Source organism: Phalangium opilio, unplaced genomic scaffold, assembly GCF_054372755.1.
Source record: "Phalangium opilio isolate 3A_F unplaced genomic scaffold, DU_Popi_V2 ptg000013l_1, whole genome shotgun sequence".
NCBI classification, from domain to species: Eukaryota; Metazoa; Arthropoda; class Arachnida; order Opiliones; family Phalangiidae; genus Phalangium; species Phalangium opilio.
The window spans coordinates 14,303,206-14,322,393 of record NW_028324148.1 but is presented as its reverse complement, the minus strand read 5'-3'; the positions used below and the strand labels follow the sequence as shown (position 1 = coordinate 14,322,393).

At 35.1% G+C, this 19,188-nt stretch overlaps 5 protein-coding genes and 1 long non-coding RNA gene across 7 annotated transcripts; 2 read left to right on the top strand and 4 right to left on the bottom strand.

The window, feature by feature from the left end:
- Positions 1 to 68: 68 nt before the first annotated feature.
- Positions 69 to 1,447, bottom strand: LOC149709404 (uncharacterized). The gene is made up of 3 exons (XR_016380302.1): positions 903 to 1,447; positions 736 to 836; positions 69 to 299 (listed from the first exon to the last, which is right to left on the bottom strand). It is a non-coding gene; the product is annotated as an uncharacterized LOC149709404 (long non-coding RNA).
- Positions 1,448 to 3,336: 1,889 nt separating this feature from the next.
- On the bottom strand, positions 3,337 to 4,945 carry LOC149709403 (glutamate receptor ionotropic, kainate 2-like). Its single transcript, XM_089863543.1, has 5 exons — positions 4,874 to 4,945; positions 4,471 to 4,635; positions 4,296 to 4,413; positions 3,985 to 4,217; positions 3,337 to 3,898 (listed from the first exon to the last, which is right to left on the bottom strand). Exons 1-5 carry the CDS (start codon positions 4,886 to 4,888, stop codon positions 3,572 to 3,574), a joined length of 858 nt encoding a protein of 285 aa, XP_089719669.1. The 5' UTR covers positions 4,889 to 4,945; the 3' UTR covers positions 3,337 to 3,571.
- A 180-nt stretch (positions 4,946 to 5,125) lies between these two features.
- LOC149709402 (glutamate receptor ionotropic, kainate 2-like) lies at positions 5,126 to 9,323 on the bottom strand. Its single transcript, XM_089864027.1, has 9 exons — positions 9,220 to 9,323; positions 7,923 to 8,016; positions 7,537 to 7,701; positions 7,348 to 7,465; positions 7,065 to 7,276; positions 6,525 to 6,790; positions 6,263 to 6,466; positions 5,304 to 6,202; positions 5,126 to 5,230 (listed from the first exon to the last, which is right to left on the bottom strand). Exons 1-8 carry the CDS (start codon positions 9,321 to 9,323, stop codon positions 6,151 to 6,153), a joined length of 1,215 nt encoding a protein of 404 aa, XP_089720153.1. The 3' UTR covers positions 5,126 to 5,230; positions 5,304 to 6,150.
- Positions 9,324 to 9,379: 56 nt separating this feature from the next.
- Positions 9,380 to 11,420, top strand: LOC149709401 (uncharacterized). Of its 2 annotated transcripts, XM_089864797.1 has the most exons (3): positions 9,380 to 10,068; positions 10,138 to 10,328; positions 10,392 to 11,420. In XM_089864797.1, exons 1-3 carry the CDS (start codon positions 9,825 to 9,827, stop codon positions 10,443 to 10,445), a joined length of 489 nt encoding a protein of 162 aa, XP_089720923.1. In that variant the 5' UTR covers positions 9,380 to 9,824; the 3' UTR covers positions 10,446 to 11,420. The 2 variants fall into 2 exon arrangements, with proteins under 2 accessions (XP_089720923.1, XP_089720922.1); XM_089864796.1 differs by having other exon boundaries at positions 10,138 to 11,420.
- Positions 11,421 to 11,701: 281 nt separating this feature from the next.
- LOC149709400 (uncharacterized) lies at positions 11,702 to 13,006 on the bottom strand. The gene has a single exon (XM_089864026.1). It carries the CDS (start codon positions 13,004 to 13,006, stop codon positions 11,702 to 11,704), a length of 1,305 nt encoding a protein of 434 aa, XP_089720152.1.
- Positions 13,007 to 17,078: 4,072 nt separating this feature from the next.
- On the top strand, positions 17,079 to 17,644 carry LOC149709399 (uncharacterized). Its single transcript, XM_089864799.1, has 3 exons — positions 17,079 to 17,213; positions 17,287 to 17,430; positions 17,508 to 17,644. Exons 1-3 carry the CDS (start codon positions 17,094 to 17,096, stop codon positions 17,604 to 17,606), a joined length of 363 nt encoding a protein of 120 aa, XP_089720925.1. The 5' UTR covers positions 17,079 to 17,093; the 3' UTR covers positions 17,607 to 17,644.
- Positions 17,645 to 19,188: the final 1,544 nt, after the last annotated feature.

The window sequence follows — 19,188 nt, the reverse complement described above, 5'->3', positions numbered from 1 at the left end:
GTATATTTAGTGCAAATTGCAGTAATGGTAAGGATCAAGTAACACAAAAGTTAAAATTTTCGCCAAGTCGTCAAATTACTTGGCTGTACTTATAGTTTAGTTTCCGTTTCAGTTTGCGAGAGAGCAAAGCAGTAAAAAAATGATCCGGTTGAATTTTAGGAATCGCCTATTGGCTTATCTCGATTTAAATAAAAATATATTGTACCTTTCGGGCTACCATTCCCACAAGTCCAGTGCAATAATTGGTCCTTAGATTACATACTCCCCATTGGCCATCTTCAGGAGTTACAATTTCAAATCTACAGTCAATACACAATACAGAGTATAATTGAACAATAACGCATTAAATAATATATTGGAACAATAACGAAATAAATAACATTTAAACAGATGAGATCAGGGGCAGTAAAACTTAATAAGTTGAATGAAAAAGGTCGAAAGGTATTATGGGTAAAATGTTCTAAACGCCAGGAAAGAGCAATTTTGGTATTTAGCACACTCAAAATCTTTGACAAAAATTGAAAAATAAGGAAATCACGTCCACTAAAGTCGAGATTCCCGTCGTTCTTGTTCGCTTTACGAGAATCTATGACGTTTCGCCTACGTTACATCATGACAAGTTCTCAGTAAGCAGTGACAAACTTACGAAACATATCTTATGAACTTATGGTTCAATGAAAATGGGCCTAAAGGAATTATGGAAAATAAATGAAGCAATTATGGTATTCAACATACTTGAAAGATAGAGATTTCGACAAAAATTTCAAAATATTAAACTCTCTTCCGTGATGTTGGATATTCCCGTCATGGTCTCTCGAAAATCGAAAGGCAGTATGCTATTGCCATAAAATGTATTCAAAACACGTGAGAATTGTCAAAAAATAAATCTTAAAGGTTCTTACATTAATGGCGGCTACTATCAGCGTCTGATTTTCACACATTTTCGCTTTAACAGTTGAACAGGCTTCTTTTATTACGAAGAGCAATAAGAAATAGCACAGGCTTTATCAGTACCGTGCACAGTTTGATTTACAATTCTTTGGATTCGTAAAATCTGCATTGAAACGTACACTTGTTGTTTTTTTGGGGTCAAGCTATTTCGGAACTCAATTTCGTGTTCCGAGCATTAATGAACTATTGGGGGAGTATAGCTTGGATAAGAAAATGGGTTTAACTTAAGTGCTAGAAAAATATTCAAATATGTTCAATTTCCGTGACCATGAGACATTAGCGTTTAAAATCAATAACGACGTTGCACTAGCTCGAGTACTTTTTGATATCTTTTTTTTTACCTCTCCGAGTGACATGACGTCACGGAGAGGTATTGCACTGGACTTGTGGGTGTGTGTGTCTGTGTGTCTGTCTGTCACACCCCACGTGACGGCGTTCGCAGTTTACAAATCGGAGCAAACAAATACCCGATTTCCGGAACGCGTTCGCGGTTCACGGAAATTTAGCCATTCATCTGCCAACATCAGTCTTTACTAACAGGCTTCTAAGGACCACAATCTGCTAGTCTTTGTCCATCCTACATGGACACTAGCCTGTACTTGCTGGCTCGTAAGCACCACCATCTTCTGTTCTTCGTCAATCCCACATTGACACCAGCTTCTATGCAACACCATCTTCAGGTCTTTGTCCATTCCGGCTTCTTCTCCATCGTTATCGTTTGGTTTTAAGATATACGCGGCGATCGGCTAGGGTTACGAGAAACGTCTAGCCTCCCAATGGCAGGGCTTCCACCATCGGTTCACGCGAATGCGTTTTTATCTATTATTATAATGGAAACGAATCGTATATATAATATAAAGCGAGTAGGATGATAAGATCTCTTACAAAACGATAACATTTCCTTTTTGCAGAATATTAAATGGAAACATTTTAAATATTTTTCGGCATTACGATTCTTTAAGAAGTTGTGTAGCTATAAAGCTCTGTTTCATCTTAATATTCCAAGAACATCTTTAGATATTAACATTTCAAATTTGGTGTTTACTTTTTAATTCAGCTTTACTACATTTATATATAGTGTAATCGCATTTTTATATTCATAAGATAATATGGGTGTTAAATCTTCATCTATCCGCAAGTGTTGAAACGATTGGGTCAGTGAAATAAAATACCCTAGATTAAACTAGAAATGACCTTGTTTCGCCTTCTCTTATGGGAGGTGTTAACGGTTCAGAGTGAGCCGAATGTTAAATACACCCTTCAGTGATACATTTTAGGTCCTCATTAGAATCATTGAGAATACAAAGGAAATTGTTAAACGCTTAAGCCTTTTCTAAAGACCTTGGCAATATTTCGCCAATTTGAACTATGTATTTCCGGTTTTTCTCATTGGCTGGTGGACCTGTGTTTAGAAAGTAAATTCGTCTCGGCTCGGAGAGGTTTATTTTGGTTTCCCAACTTGTTTTCCATGTACGTTATTTTAGCAAAATGTGCTTTCAAACATTTTCCTTCTGATTCTCAACGCGAGGCCAGGAGATGTAGCTTAGCGGCAGTCTAGACAAAACATTTATCTTTCGAAGAAAGCATTGTCAGCCGAGTCGTATCAGTGTCGCATGATGCGGCGACGTCTGAGCCCTGAGATTAAAGTGAATTTCTCTTTGGCTATTGGATGTTTTGCTTAGTAGTTCAGACATTTATGCTCCTTGGTTTAACCATAGCCCATTCGATCACGCGCATCACGACGCAAGCTGCTCGCGCTATAGCTAAATTACCAAGATTTGTTTTAAACGTATCTAGTTTTATGTGCTCCTCTATTGATGCTTCGATAACCTTACTTAAATCCATATTATACCTTCAAATACCTTTTAAAACATTACCAGCTACTCTGTCCTGACTACAAACACAAATCGAGGAAGTTCTAGCATACACAATAGTAGACGACGGTAGCCGCGTAACCGCGAATTAATACAAGACCTATTTTAAGGTAGTCAACAGGCCCAGTATAGCTACGCCATTAAAACGGCCAACTACGGCGAAACTCTGATGACTCGCGACTTTTGGCCATTTTCATACTTTTCCTCTCATCCACTTTTGATTATAGTTATCCAAGAAAGAGATCTACAACAAACTCAGAGCCATAAAAACGAAGTGACTTGTTTTTGCGCAATCGCAAAGCATCAACGACATTCGCGAATTACAGTTTTCTATTAAAGCATTCAGCTTAGATCCCTATAACAATAGGCACTTTCAGCCAACAATCTTTTGGATAAGAATGGCGCATGCGCAGACCCATCCCGCTGCTAAAACGTACAATACTAATTTGAGATCGTCCAGTTTGATGTAATTAATTTCGTCACTCCTTTTCATTTCCGAATTATTTTTATTCGTCGACAAAAATCGTAAATCGTCGGACTGCCATTTTTGTATCAATCCAGAACACGATAAAATTTTTAACCTGACAAAGAAAAATAGAGATAACACAAACAGATGCAGCATAAAGACCCGGTATACTTTTGGAACCTAGCTTTTGAATTATTTCGCATTACTAAATCAACGATAATCTCCAATAAGCTAAAATACTTCAAGGCTTCGAATGCCTGATTAAGTCATACTATTTTCACTATTCCTTATCAGTTGTACCAACTAAAATGAAAATATTTAGGCCTATAGTGTCGACAAACCTTTTATCGATTTGATCTTTGCAAGGAAACGATTTATGAAAAACAATGGCGTTGTTATCAACGTAGAAATTCGCAGTAGCAAAGTGAAAGGCTTCGAGCGGGTATCCCATTTGCAAGATGTTGGATTCTATTACCCATTTATACAAAACAAAAGCGTATGGTTTTCGTAAAACTAGTTTTAACCCCTCATTTTCCGATTTTGGTAATTTGAAACCGGTTACTTCAGATGATTTATCGAATAAGTTGAAATAATCGTTGTCGGAAGTCTAAATTTGAAATACCATTTTCAGATCGTGAAATGCAGGGATTTGACATTCAGTTTGCACTCAGCATGCACTCTGATATATTATACCATAATGCTGTACTGGATGGCGCTGCCTTCCACAGAACTGATGACGTAACCTTGTGATTTGATTAATTGAGCCATTTGTTCGAAGGTGTCAATTGGTAAAGTGACGGGAGACAAACTCGTAGCCGAAGTCAAGTAAGATCCGTAAAATGATTCCATAGTTCCAAAAATTAAAATTGTGACAGCGAAAACAATCGTACTGCTTGATTTCCATTCATTTGTCACACGTTCAATCCCTATTTTCAACAGAATGTGAAATTTCTTGTCCAATTAACTCTTGCGTGGACTGTTCTTGTTGAATAACATATTCTAACCTTGACGAAGTATTATTTTCAATATATTCCATAACATGTTATTATCCTTGGACGCCCATGTTGCACATTTGACGAATAAAATTATCACAGCCATGAAACACAAAATAAATATCCAAACCTGCGATAAATACGATTTAATATTTCAGGTATTTCCAAAAAAGCTTAATGAGATTACTTGAATTTGCAAAGGTTCACTTAGAGAAAAGACATTGGTCACTCTGAAAACGCTGGGTGATCTGGTAACGAATGTCACCGCATCTTGGAAATACGGATACGAAAAATCAACAAACGGTGCACGATTCATCGTGATAGTTACTGTTGAAATACTGATATCCGCTTCCTAAGTATTGAACAAAAATTACCGAATATTCAAACCAAGCGAGAAAAATTAATAAAAATTATATCGAGGGAACTGGTTTTTAATTAACAACATGTGGAAGAGAGGAAAAATAACGTAATATTAAAGAAGATCGATGATTGGCTGACCTCAGTGCCTCACTTTATATTAATTTATAACTATTTGTCAACTACAACGTTCAATCAATTGGCTATCTCGATTTAAGTAAAATCTTTAGTACCTTTCGGGCTACCATTCCCACAATTCCAGTGCAATGATTAGACCTAAGATTACAAACTCCAAATTCGCCATCTTGAGAAGTTAGAATGCGAAATCTACATTGAATACGCGATAGAATATATACTGATCTATTTCCCGTAACACTCAACAATTTGTATTTAAACACTGACATTCAAAATACAAATTGTCTGAAGAAAATATGTAAAACGGTGCATGCTAAAAAATCCTTGTAAAAGCAATTTGGATTTGTATAATACTTGAAATGTAGAATCTTCGCCAGACTCTCCAAGATATTGAAGTCTCTTCCACTATATTCGGGATTCCCATCATTGTTGGTCCGAAATTGGAAGGACGTGTGCTATTGCCATAAAATGTGTTTAAAGCACGTGATCAGAAACAATTGCACATATTAGAAATTCTAAATAACATACATCACGGGCGGCAACCGTCAGAGTCTGATTTTCACACATTCTTGCTTTATTAAATCCTTCAAAAATGTTCGTTATATTTTATTCAAAGTGCAAATATAAGTAGCACAGTTTTAATCAATATAGTGTACACCGTCTGGATACTTATTCTTTTAGATTATAGCTTTATTGACAAGAACGATATTATAATGTCATTTTATAACGTGTTCGTGGCAGAATTGAACTTTGAGAAGGAGTACAACATATGGTATTGAACTCATTAAGATCAATAAAGGTTTTAAAAACAAGTGTTTGGAAGGGTGTTTCAAAAAAGGTTTCCGTGGGAAATTTCCAGTCAAAAATATAACTTCTAGGAACGATTTTGTCTCCAAAAAGGGACACCTCCTATACAAGTTTTGATCGTTGGAGTATTTTAGGTATGGTCCCTTATTAAATTAGAATCGTTTTTCAATTTTTTAGCTAACTTTAAGGGGTCATCTGTGAAACAGTCTAATTATAACTGTTTAGGGATTGTCCCTTGTGTGTCAAAATGTCATTGAAGTTACATTTTCGAGTCAAAATGGCAAATTGAAACCACATTACTACGGTCCTATAATTGCCCTTTTTGATACACCCTGTATATTCTGCTGCGCGTATTTTCTATGACCGCGATACAATGTTTGTTGTTCAAAATCAATAAAAGCGTTGCCCCAGCTGGACTAATAACATTGTTATTCTCTTTACGTTGTATTAGCAGTTAGACTAGTTCGGATGCTTTTGATTTTCTACTTCTTCTAAGTCACTTTTTATAGAAAACGTTTGTGTCAAAAATTTCAATTTCAATTTATTTTGGAGATTTATCTGCGCATGTTCAGAAATCAGTAACGTCATTCGAGTCTATACCCAAGTAGTCTGACATTTTCCTGTCAAAATATTCAGTAATTGAGCCCCTAGCTGAGTTTTTTGCTGAAAATTTAAAATACCTTACAATCCGTGGGAGAAGTAAGGCGCTTGCACAAATCCATCCCACTGCTAAGATGTAAAATACTAATTTGAGGTCGTCCAGTTTGATGTAATTTGTTTCGTCAATCATTTTGATTTCCGTTTTACTTTTATTCGTCGACAAAAATCGTAAATCATCGGATTCCCATTTTTGCATCAATCCAGAACACGCTAAAATATTCAACCTAAAAACGACGTTAGTTCAGGTAAAGGCAACAAAAGTGAAAAGAAATAAGATCACACCATTTATTGATGCGTTGTTTGCAAGGAAACAATTTACGAAAAACGATGGCGATTTGATCCACGTATAAACTCTCACTAGCAAAGTGAAAATCTTCCCGTGCAAATTCAAATTTCACAATAGCGAACTTGAGCGTTCTTTTCATCGAAACGAAAGCGTAACGTTTTTGTAAGACCATTTTCAAAGCTTCCTTTGTTGAGACGGGCAATTTGAAACCGGGTTGTTTAGTTGAATTAGCGAATAATTTAATGCTGTCGATGTCAGAAGCCTAAATTTGAAAGACGATTTTAATCATAAAAATGTAGGGATGCGATTCAAATTTAGCCACAGTCACATTTCTAATCAAATGAAAAAGTGGAATGAATCCATGGATATTTATAAAAATTAATGTATATTATGTATTCCCAACTAGGCCAAAAAGCCGGCCTACAGCGCTTCACATTACCCTACCAAAGCTAGGGGCGTGCGCGAGGTACTCTGGGAGACTTTTATTTATTGCCGCACTTGGCCCACCAACATTTTTCCTCATTTTTAGTCCGTACCATAATAGCTTGACCTTCCACCGAACTGACGACATAACCTTCTGATTTGACTAACTGAGCCATTTGTTCCAATGTGTCAATTGGTAATGTGATCGGAGCCAAACTAGCAGACAAAGTCAAGTAAGACGAGTAAAGCGATTCAAATGTTCCGAAAAGTGAAATGGCGGTAGCGAGAACGACCATACTCGTGGATTTCCATGGACTTTCAATACCTGTTTTTATAACAGAATTTTAAATATTCTTGTATGTGAAATAACGTGTTATTCTTCATTGATATTTTTACCTTGACGCAGTGCTACTTTCACTATATCCCAGAACAATTTTTTTTCCTTGAACCACAAAGTTTCAAATTTGACGAGCAAAATTATACCAATTAACGAGCACAAAATTAAAATCCACGCCTGCGACAAATGGAAATTTATTTTATCGTAACCTTTGATCTATTCGTGTTAAAAACTTAATGTTACAGTACTTGAATTTGCAATGGTTCCGTTAGAAACCAGGCATTGGTCACTCTGAAAACGCTGGGCGCTCTGGTGGCGAACGTCACTGCATCTTGGTAATACGGATATGAAAAATCAACGAATTGCGCTCGAACTGCGCTTATAGATAATGTTGAAATACTGATATCGGCTTCCTGAAAAGAAATTAACAAAAAAATAATGATACCCAACCAAAATCGTCACAATATCAGTGCAGTCTGACACATTTTGCGCGTTCGCATCAAATTACTTGGTTGCACTTATAGTTTAGTTTCCCGTTTCAGTTTGCGAAAGAGCAAAACCGTAAACAAAGATCTGGTTGGATTTTAGGAATCGCCTATTGGCTTTTCTCGATTTAACTAAAAATATTTTGTACCTTTCGGGCTACCATTCCCACAATTCCAGTGCAATGATTGGCCCTTAGATTACACGCTCCCCATTGGCCATCTTCAGGAGGTACAATTTCAAATCTACATTGAATGTACAACACATAATATATTTGAAAATTGACGCAATAAATAATATATTTGAACATTGACGCAATAAATAAAATATTTGAACAATAACGAAATAAACATAATATGAACAATAACGAAATAAACATAATATGAACAATAACGCAATAAATAATATATTAGAACAATAACGCAATAAATAATATATTAGAACAATAACGCAATAAATAATATATTAGGACAATAACGCAATAAATAATATATTAGAACAATAACGCAATCAATGATATATCCTTGAACAATAATGCAGTAAATAAAATATTTGAACAATAACGAAATAAATATAATATAAACAATAACGAAATAAATATAATATGAACAATAACGCAATAAATACTATATTTGAACAAAAACGCAACAAAAAATATATTTGATCAATAACGCAATAAATAATATTTTTAAACAATAACACAATAAATAAAATATTTAAACAATAACATATTAAATAATATTTAAATAGATAAGATCAAGAGCAAAAAAACTGAATATGTTTAATGAAAAATGTCGAAAGGTATTATGGGTAAAATGTCCTAAACGCCAGGAAAGAGAAATTTTGATATTCCGTATACTTGAACAATGAAAGTTTTGACCAAAAAATAAATTGAAAGATAATGAAATAGAGTCCACTAAATTAAAGATTCCTGTCGTTCTTGGTTATGAACTTATGGTTCAAGGAAAATGGGCCTGAAGGAATTATGGAAAATAAATCATGTAATAATGATATTTCAAAAATACTTGAAAGATAGAGATTTCGAAAAAAATTCCAAAATATTAAAGTCTCTTCCATGATATTCGAGATTCCCATTAAGCTCTCTCGGGAATCGAAAGGCAGTATGCTATTGCCATAAAATGTATTCAAAACGCGTGAGAAACAATTAACCGTATCAGAAAATAAAATCTTAAAGGTTCTTACTTCAATGGCGGCTACGATCAGCGTCTGGCTTTATCAGTAACGCACACCGTTTTATTTACAATTCTTTGGATTCGTAAAATCTGCATTGAAACGTATACTTGAAGTTTCTCGCGTCACGCCATTTCGCATCTCAATTTCGTTTTACGAGCAAAAATGAAGTTTTGGGGAGTATAATTTGGACTTCTATCCGCTTAAGGACAAGAAAATAGATTTAACTGAAGTAGTGAGAAAAGGGGGGTTCTAACTCAGGAACCACCATGTTAAACCTATGGGGTTTTCCAGAGTACCACCATGTTATTTCCCATAGGGAACCCATATGGAACCCATAGGGAACCCATATGGAACCCATGCTATGTATTTTCTATGACGTCCTCGTTTTTTTTTATGACGTAAAGATCGGGGGGGGGTGTTAGTGGTAAAATGGACACGTTTGATTTCCTGACCTATAAAAACCAAAATGTGGGTTATTTAAGTATTGAAGGAGGGAGGGGATGTGATTTAAAAAGAATTTTTTTTACGACGTAAAGATCAGGGGGTGGTGTGAATATGTTGTGTCTGGGCAGTTCGATTTCCTGACCTATAAAAACTAAAATGCGGATTATTTTTTAAAGTATTAGAGGAAGAGGGGATGTGATTTAAAAAGAATTTTTTTTTTACGACGTAAAGATCAGGAGGTGGTGTTAGTGGTAAAAAATTAGTCGAATATGTTGTGTCTGGACAGTTCGATTTCCTGGTCTATAAAAACTAAAATGTAGATTATTTTTTAAAGTATTAGAGGAAGAGGGGATGTGATTTAAAAAGAAAAAACCCCTCTGGGAATACAAGACATAAGAAAATTTATCTCGTGATTATGTATAAATACCATCTTACTCGAGAAAATGGGAAAATTTGTATTTACACTACAAACGTTGAAATGAATACGTTGGAAGTTGTTAAGCTCTCTCAAGAAGCGATTATTCCAACTAGAGGGTCTGCAAATTCAGCCGGACTTGATTTGTATTCTCCTCGAAATTATGAAATTCCTGCTCAATCAACTATGTTGATAGAAACAGATCTTCAAATACGTGCTCCTTCAAATTGCTACGTCCGCATTGGTATGGTTTTAATTCCCGAACCATCATCCTAAAAAGGGGTGTATTTTTAAAGTTAATTAAATTTTTCAGCCGGACGTTCGGGTTTAGCGTTGAAAAACTCAATTTCCATCGGAGGTGGAGTTATAGATCGAGATTATACTGGTAACGTTGGGGTTATCTTATTTAATCATTCAAACGAGATGTTTATCGTTGAGAAGGGAGATCGTATTGCTCAACTCATTTGTGAAGTTATTGTGTCCCCTGTTTTGTTAGTATGTGAGGTAAAACTACGCGTTTTCAAAACAACTTTATATTGGAGTATAACCTTATTTTCTTCCCTCAAGTCTCTTGAAATGACCGCCAGAGGGATGAACGGTTTCGGCTCAACTGGAAAATAACGAATTTAAATTCATACGAGAATCGAATAAAAAAGCGTCCCCCGTTTTTTTTTTATGATGTAAAGATCGGGAGGTGGTGGTGTTAGTGGTAAAAAAAAAAAACTTTATGTACCACTTAATATTAATTATCTGCAAAACTTGTAATGTGTTAAATAAAGACAAAAATATTTCAATCAAATTTGTTTATTTTGGAATATGAATTACAAATTTGTTTTTACTTTAAAACTAAAGATAAATGTTCGTGGTAAAAGCTGTCCGGGGTTTTAATATCATTCATTTGTCGCATCACCCAAAGTAAGTAATTATCCACGTGCAATTTCGCCTTTTCCTCCAGAAGTTGCGACGGGCTGGGCATTTTGAGGGTTTCAGCTATGGTTGCATTAAGTCCATGACCCAAACGACTGAAAATTTCTCCATCTCTGATATTTTCGAGAATGATGGTACTTGCGGGGCGAATAATTTTTCCAATTATTTCTTCCTGATCTCTGTACTCAAAATCCCTCGTCCGAATCATCTTCTCATCAAATGGAGGTCTTTGTTTCGTTATTCGAGCAATTTTTCCTTTCTCACTCGTTTCATGTTCGAAGTAAATGGTAAACATACATGGCATTTGAAGACAATAGATTACCATGTACTGGAATTCATTTCTCCCCTCAAAACGTGTGTATGTAACGATGTAATGCATTTTTCCCGAATGAATTCGAAGCGATAGAGTAGATGGTTCTTATAACAAAATCTAGTAATCAACGACGCTTTACGGTATTTTTTTTAAAACATTTAAAACTTTTTAGTATTTTATAAACGTAATAACAAACTAGAATATCGTTTAAAACAGGATATGTTGTATAGGATTTAATAATCCGTTTCAGACTCCACCCTTTGTGCATTTTATGAATGAAATCAATTGAGTATAGTCCGCATGTTGAAGATCTAAAGTCTTGAATTTGTTTATTTTGTATTTGAAACTGACGCGCTAGATGATGTATTTTCAAATTGTACGATTCGGGTCCTAACCCAAAACTATCGAAAAAAATCGCTTTTCCCCCTTTTTTATTAGCTTTGACACCCAAGCTAATCCAATGTTGTCCAGGCTGATCACTCGTTTGATTGTTAAAAACTATATAGTAATCACCTTTCCTTTTTTTAGCGATGAAATTGGAAGGGAAAACCCCGTAAAATTTTCTACCGCAAATTTTGGAAAGAATAGATTCTAGCTGCAGGGTATCCATTTTCTTTCCTCAGTTATGAGGGGTTGTCTAATTATACGTAATACCTCTGTCCCTGGATATTTTCAATGTTGATTCGAATTCGGAAAATAAAATGACTGTTATATTGTCAGTTAAAGCCGCTTTAAATTTTAAAAGTAACTGTAAAGATCCTGTCTTAATCGGCTCTAAATGTTCCAAACCCCCTAGTTCATCGGCGGTTAGAGGGATGACGAAAAATGAATTTCCACTAACGTATTCGTCATATGTTATATTCGATCCGGAATTAATATTATAATTATTAGATCCCGTGAATAAGCTGAGATATTCTCTATGATATCTTTTCTCAGCGAAGTTCGGGGTAAATGCGGGGGAAGGATACCGACGAGTATCTATTATACACTCTAAGTGAGTGAGACCGAAATGTTCGAATGTGTAAGGCGAGGTGTGTATATTACCATTAAAATTAGTGGACTTACACATTGCGACAATTAATCTGTTGGGTAGGGTACCATTATACACCATGTCTCTGTACGTTTCGATAGTCCCCTGAGGTAGAGTGAAAAATTTGACCTCACTGCGGTTTAGGTTATAGACAGCCGGTCTATGTTCTAACGTTAACATGTGTCCGAGAACCAAATCGGGGTTTAATTTCCATTTTTTAACATATAGACTACTATCTACAATTTCGATTTTATATTGATCGTTATTGGTTGAGGGTGTCATTAAAACAAACTCATCGGGGTTTCGATTAAATTTTAATCGAAGCGAAACCCCATTTAATAGGGCTTTACTCATATTGAACAGTTCATGGTAAATTGGACCGAAGACAGTTACAATTTTCGACTGAGATATAGTTTGCATTCTCCTTTTTAAACCGTTTGAGGTGGTAGAGTTAAAAAGGTTGTCAATATCTAAACCTTCATTTTCATGTGTATATAATCTAGTCGACATTTGAGTTCGTTTGGTTTCTCTATTGAAATTGAGATGATCTGTTATATACCCTTTATAACTATACGTCGGTAGACCACTACTCAAACTGACCTCATTCAAGGCTACATCTAAATTAGAAAATAAAGCGGATAGACAATTGTTAACAGTAACCACTTTAGCATCGTTAGGAAGGTTATCGCCGTCGGCTTTAACTACCTTAAAGCTTACTGATAATAAAGTATCATCTAATTTTAGATAATGATCGGCTGAACCATGAACGAAGAATTCTAACGGAACTCCGGCGGTAAATGAATTACTCAATGGTTTTATTAAAACGCATTCACTCGCGTCCAAACAATTATTTGTAGCCGGTTCGGAAAAAAAATCGAGCGAGCTCATGAGTAACGTGGTATTATTGGCCATTTTTGTTTTTTAATCCAAGTAGTCTGGAAGACGTCTGGTTCTTTTTCTCTTAGGATTAGATGTGGTGCTACGACGTTTTTTTTTTCTTTTATATACGCCCTTCCCGGATTGAAGATTATTTATAACATTCATCCCTGATTCTTTCAATCGTTTAACAGCGGCTTCTTTGAAATTAGCGCCCTCAGCCAAATCCCCTAACACATTCGAAGTAGCACGTAGCGCCTCATTTTTTAAAACTCGACCAATAGGTTTGTATATGGGTTTTAAAAATGAAAATAGTGATCGAAAAACCGAACCGAACGAACCACCATGTTGATAATACGGTACGGAACTAAAATATGGCAAATCTCCCCCAGTCTGGTTGTTACTATTATGGTATCGTGAAAAGTATATTATATAAGGATTGTCGCTAGAATCCATTATGATTTTTATGTACCGAACACACTATGAGTCATTCATGAATTAAATAGGTTTATGGGAAGACAAGCCTATTTATATTCAAGAGGAAGGTTTTTTTCTTATGTGGAGTTTGAGAATGGTTTTGCCCTTTAAGAATTTTAGAAAGTCACCGTAACTAGTTCTAATATTGATTTCTATAGCTTCGAAAGAATTACATTTTAAGGGATAATAATCGGGGAAATCATAACTTTTCACTAAAACCTCCTCTCTTTCGAGATTTCGCGGGATGGGGACGGTCCGTAAAATTGGAGCCATTGTTGAAGCGTACAGGCTTTCTTCGACTAGAGATGAGTAAATTAGGAAATTTTGAATACCGGATCGTACATCGTGTACCCGGTTTGATCGAATTAGACCTTCGAGTTTCACGTTAATCTGATCTGAACTGAAACCTAAAATGTACGCCAAATTAGGGTGTGATTCGGGGAATTTTATAGAGACGGGTTCGCTAGTAGCTATCCGTGTTTTCCCATCATACGATTTAGATATTGTTACTTTATTTCTAAATTCACGGGGAATTACCTGGATCATGGAGTTATAAATCTCTTCTATACTAACATAGTAGCCGGGTGTGATATTGAGTTCGAGAGATTCGTCTATGTGGGAAATTTTCTGCGTTTCGCAAATTAATGACGTTTCGGAGTCTATAATTACCCCCGGTTCCATGTCCTCAACATGCGGTAATTCATCAGACCTAACTATCCCCCGAAATACGACCCAACCCTCATTATCCTCTTTACTTTTAAACCGTAATAATTTAGCCAATTCAGGACTAAATTTAACCAAAACCCCATTTGAAACTTCAATTTCAGCGTACATTTTCATTATAGTTTTAATCTCTTTAGAATTCGAATCTGTAGTAAATCTTTTACTTTCAAAAAGTCTAAAATTGAATCGTCCGTCGGAATTACTGTAGCCGAGATTGTGAAGCCATTCCTCTAAAAGTCTGTATAATTCATACCCCCCCGCGGACCGTTTACCTTTCCCAAATTTTTCCCAGTCCATGACGTGTGTTGAGGAATTTTCAATAACTTTTTCAGATGAAACTAAGTGAAAATGGGTACAGTCATCCGGGACATTTTCATATTGCAAAGGCATTATCAACTCTTTCAACCCACACTCGTAGTTCCCGTGTAAATGTATTTCTTTTGGTAATAAAATCTTAAACTTACTACTAGAATTGTCATTGAAAACATCCAAAGACGCGGTTGATATACAATGAATATAAAACGCGTCCATTATGATGTGAGTCGTATCATCTTATGATCAGGATAAATAAAAAGAGTCGTCATATATAGATTTCAATATGTTTATTGATATAAAACAGACACACCAAAATTTTTCCACAAGGGGAATCATGATTAAAAAACCTGAATAAAAACCGATATTTTTCCCGAATTGCAAATGCAATATCAAAAATATAATTACGTTGTTATAAAACCAACAAACTTACAAAACACAATTAAAAATTTAAAATGGTAATTAATACTTAATTTCAGTTTCATAACTAGTGAAGAAGCGAGAAGAAATTTTAACTTGTTTATTTTTTTTATTCATGAGGTCGGTTTTAAAGTCTTCTAACTTTAACAAACTATTAATAATGTCGATAGTTTCTTGAGCGTTTCCGGGGGCACGTCTTAAAACTCTTTGGTAAAAGTTAATATAATTTAATACTTCGCTCATCTGTAAATTTTGGACGGCCTGATCATAGAACGAAGAAACCCTATCACTCCAATCTAGGGTCACACACTGATGGCCCAGTTGGTTTTCGTATGAGTTTTGACAACCAACACACGAATTCTCTGCTATTTTATTTATTTCCCTTATGAGGAGATACGCCAACGTTTGTTGGGCTTCAAAGTCCCCTGTCAATTTAGGTGGGAAAAATATGAAATGTATAGTTGGAATTAAATATTTTAAATAATTCCATTCGTCAGGGGTCATCATTATCCCGGTTATACTACATGATTTTTTTTTCTGACGTGTTATAGCGACATTATGTTCAACACCTGCGTTTAAAACAGTTAACCACGCTCCATCGTTATTATGGTCCGACAGTGGGTATATTAATTGAGCGGGTGTCAAAAGTAAATTGTTATGACCTCTAAATGATTTAGAAAGTCTGATATTTTCTTTCGCTTCATTAAGTTTCACGATGTGTGTGTCGGTCAAAACTACGCCATCATGTGTTGGTAACCATCTTCCGATTTCAGACGAATAACGGAAAGAGCGTATGTTTAAGAACATATTCCCATTGTTGTTTTGTCTGGAAATAGTAGCGTATTTGACCAAAGTTCCATCTTTCTTTCTATATGTTGATCCTAATGGCGCTTTAAACAATATGTCAAAGCCACTTTTATTGTCATGAAACACGGGATCGGCTACGTCCATGTTGTAAAAATCGGGGCTGTAATTGGACGTCAAATCATTAACACTATAAAAAGCTATATAAATATAACAGATTATTCGGTAAAATGAAAAAACATCCAATTACCAAATTAGAGAGTCTTGAGCCATTTTTAGCGTTGTTCGCGCGTTGGATAATTGTAGAAGACTGAAAGCTTCCAACTGCAACCTTTCCTCTTATGTGATTTTAGTTTCGATTTACTGGACTCTCAAACCTTTTTTTTTTTTTTAAAAAAAAATCGGACCCAACTTCGAATTCGTGGTGGAAATAAGCTGCTTAAATCTTACAACATTGTATAAGATCCGGGCTGTAATTGGAAGCAAATCATTAACACTATATAAAGCTATATAAATATAACAGAATATTCGGTAAAATGAAAAACATCCAATTACCAAAATAGTGATTCTTGAGCCATTTTTAGCGTTGTTCACGCGTTGACTAATTGAAGAAGAATGAAAGCTTCTAACCTCAACCTTTCCTCTTATGTGATTTTAGTTCCGATTTCCTGGACTCTCAAACTTTTTTTTTTTTTTTTTTTTTTTAAAAAATCGGACCCAATTTCGAATTCATGACGGAAATAAGATGCTTAAATCTTATGACATTGTATAAGAAATAGTTTATTCTATTTTCACGTTCAATATAATATATTACGGATATATTGTCGAAACGAACTTTTTTCATTTTAATAAACGTCGAAACTACATGCGAGGACGTGTTTTCGGATTAATCGTTGTGGGTGAATTAATAATGGATAGTTATTTCTTTGGTTTTTAATGTATATTGGATATTTTATGAAGATAAGTCCTACATGATCTACCATAGAAACTAAATATCCTATTTGACCCACATACGAAACTATTTCGAGGTGGGATTAGCTAGTGATAAAAACGTTAAATTACATCAATAAGGATTATAGGTATCGGATTAAGCTTTGCGGGTGGATTAATAGTGGATAGTCATTTCCTCGGTTTTTAATGTATATCGGATATTTTACGGAAATAAGTCCTACGTGATTTATCGTAGAAAACACGAGTTTATGGTATTTTTAAATATCCTATTTGACCACGTATGAAACTAGTTAGGTAAGTTTGAATTCTTTCAGATTGTATATGTATTATACTATACTAATTTATTCGTTCCAGCGAGTATAAAAGTATCGGTCCTTCCTTCTAGAACCATCATTCTCGAATAGTATTTCTAGAGATAGTAACATTAAGATAGAAAATGACTGTCACCCCAATCGCCGTCGGTGAAGAAGTTAGAGCTATCCTACGGTACACGGCCACATTAGGCCCAATACCTGGACGAGATGAGCTACCTGAATTCACGTTCAGGGATTTGGAGGTAAGAATTTAACAAATTGATTCATTTTTATATTAAAAATTAAATATCACAACAACGTTTTTATTCATTTAAGATCTTGGTGCGATCGATACATGTGGGTTTTGTAATCAAGTTCGACTTACGACCGGAGATATCGTCCATAGATGTCTCCGTCTCTTACCATCCGAACCTGGACCGGCTCGTTAGAAGAATTGGGGGTGAAAATAGTATTGTAAAGGTATGTTTTCTCTCTCTCTCTCTCTCTCTCTCGCTTAATTACATCATTATTCCATGTTTCCTTTATTTCTTCACTAGGTGATGAAGTTAGAGACGTTCATCCTACCACATGAACGGGCCCGGGCTTTCATTTTTAAAGACTATTTCGAGAGCCGGGGTAGCGGCAGCGGAGTGTAACCAAAAAAAATTTAATTTAAAAAAAAAAAAAAAATATATATATATACACATATAATATCATGGAAATAAAAATTTTAAAAAAAATATATATATAAAATAAATTGAATATTGAAATAAATTAAATATTAAACAAGTAATGGAAAGTCTCTATTTTTTTTTACAACATTTTATTTTTAAAAATCTTCATCATCCCAATCAATTAAAATTGGGGGCGAAGTTATTACAACTTTTTTTCTGGTTTTCTTATTAACCATAGTCGGTGGTTTCTTCTTTTCCAATAACTCCGTCTGGCTTCTAGTTATAATCGGTTCTTGACCGGTATTTCTGTTCACTTTACCCGAGACATTATATTTTCGTGATTTTTTTACGATTGGTTTCGTGTTAGTGGGAGTAAAAGTCGAAGCTGCGGGGGTTTGAACTGCGTTAGTTTGAAATGTTGGGGTTTGAAGGGGAGGAGGAGGAGTTGGAGGAGGTGTATAGGTGGAAGGGTTAGAATGAATAATTATAGGTGACGATTGTATATTCGGTGGGGTTGATGGTAGATTGCTAACGCTAACCGTTTTCGGAACAATGTGTTTTTTAGAAAACTGATACTTTTGAAGCAATTCTTGATACCGTCGAGTTTTTTCTCTCGATGTAAGACCTTTTGTTCGAATTACCGTGAACATTTCCCGGTCAAGGTCCGTCATTTCATTGTTAATTAGATCTTGATTTGATCGAATTTGATCATATGGGACGAGAATTAATTTTTGAAGAGTATTCATTGTCCGAGTAATGTAGAAATACCACTGATAATGCTCGGTAAAAGCGAAGAAATTAGCGGAAAAAAACCCCCGTGTTGTTTCAATTTCAGAAGAGACTTCTTTCTTTTTAACGAAATATTTTTATCAGCTAGTTTACGTATCAAATTCCTGTACTTGACTAATTTTCTCCTTGTTTTATTATCTATGATAACATTTCCTTTTTTTAAGTTGCTTGATAGTTGGCATATGAATTTAAGTTGCGGATCGTTTACGCAGTCCACCCCTCTTAGAGGAAGACCGTTTAGACTACTAAATCTCCTCGATGTTCTCGACATAATGATGAAATTAATTGTTAAATATAGCTATTTATAAAATATCATCGGTAGATCTTCCAAAATTCCGTGTCCTCTTAACCTCAAATCATCGGGGCAATCCACCCTGAGATCCAGAATTAGATACGCGTACGGCGATAAACTAGTCGCATCCTCATACGCCAACAATAATTTATTGGGTTGTTTGGGAAAGACCTGTCTGGAAAGCGTAGCAATCTGATTCTTATCACGCATCATTCGCTTCAAAATTAAATAATGCGTGTTCAGGCTGATATCTCTCATTACGGAACCTTTAAAAAATTAGACATATTCAAAGTATGGTAATAACATATACACAAATAAAATCCATACACAACCTTGCTTGTACATATTTTGACTTAATAATATGCAGCTGGCGTTTTTATGGTGCGCATTTTTAATGAATAAATTTCCGACAGTTTTATTGTCTTTCAATTCGTTTAGAAGGTCATCGATAATAATCAAGTTATTTACATTACAGTCTAGTAA

Coding starts and splice junctions, on each gene's coding strand:
- LOC149709400 (XM_089864026.1), bottom strand. CDS start 13,006: ATGGCCAATAATACCACGTTACTCATGAGCTCGCTCGATTTTTTTTCC.
- LOC149709402 (XM_089864027.1), bottom strand. CDS start 9,323: ATGGGTTCCATATGGGTTCCCTATGGGTTCCATATGGGTTCCCTATGG. Junction 7,466..7,536: donor CGGAACCATTGCAAATTCAA/GTACTGTAACAT, acceptor CATTTGTCGCAG/GCGTGGATTTTAATTTTGTG. Junction 6,791..7,064: donor TGGAAGGTCAAGCTATTATG/GTACGGACTAAA, acceptor TTTCAAATTTAG/GCTTCTGACATCGACAGCAT.
- LOC149709399 (XM_089864799.1), top strand. CDS start 17,094: ATGACTGTCACCCCAATCGCCGTCGGTGAAGAAGTTAGAGCTATCCTA. Junction 17,214..17,286: donor TCACGTTCAGGGATTTGGAG/GTAAGAATTTAA, acceptor TATTCATTTAAG/ATCTTGGTGCGATCGATACA. Junction 17,431..17,507: donor GTGAAAATAGTATTGTAAAG/GTATGTTTTCTC, acceptor TTTCTTCACTAG/GTGATGAAGTTAGAGACGTT.
- LOC149709403 (XM_089863543.1), bottom strand. Junction 4,414..4,470: donor GTGAACCTTTGCAAATTCAA/GTAATCTCATTA, acceptor TATTTATCGCAG/GTTTGGATATTTATTTTGTG. Junction 4,218..4,295: donor GAAAATAATACTTCGTCAAG/GTTAGAATATGT, acceptor TGTTGAAAATAG/GGATTGAACGTGTGACAAAT.
- LOC149709401 (XM_089864796.1), top strand. CDS start 9,825: ATGTATAAATACCATCTTACTCGAGAAAATGGGAAAATTTGTATTTAC. Junction 10,069..10,137: donor AAATTGCTACGTCCGCATTG/GTATGGTTTTAA, acceptor TAAATTTTTCAG/CCGGACGTTCGGGTTTAGCG.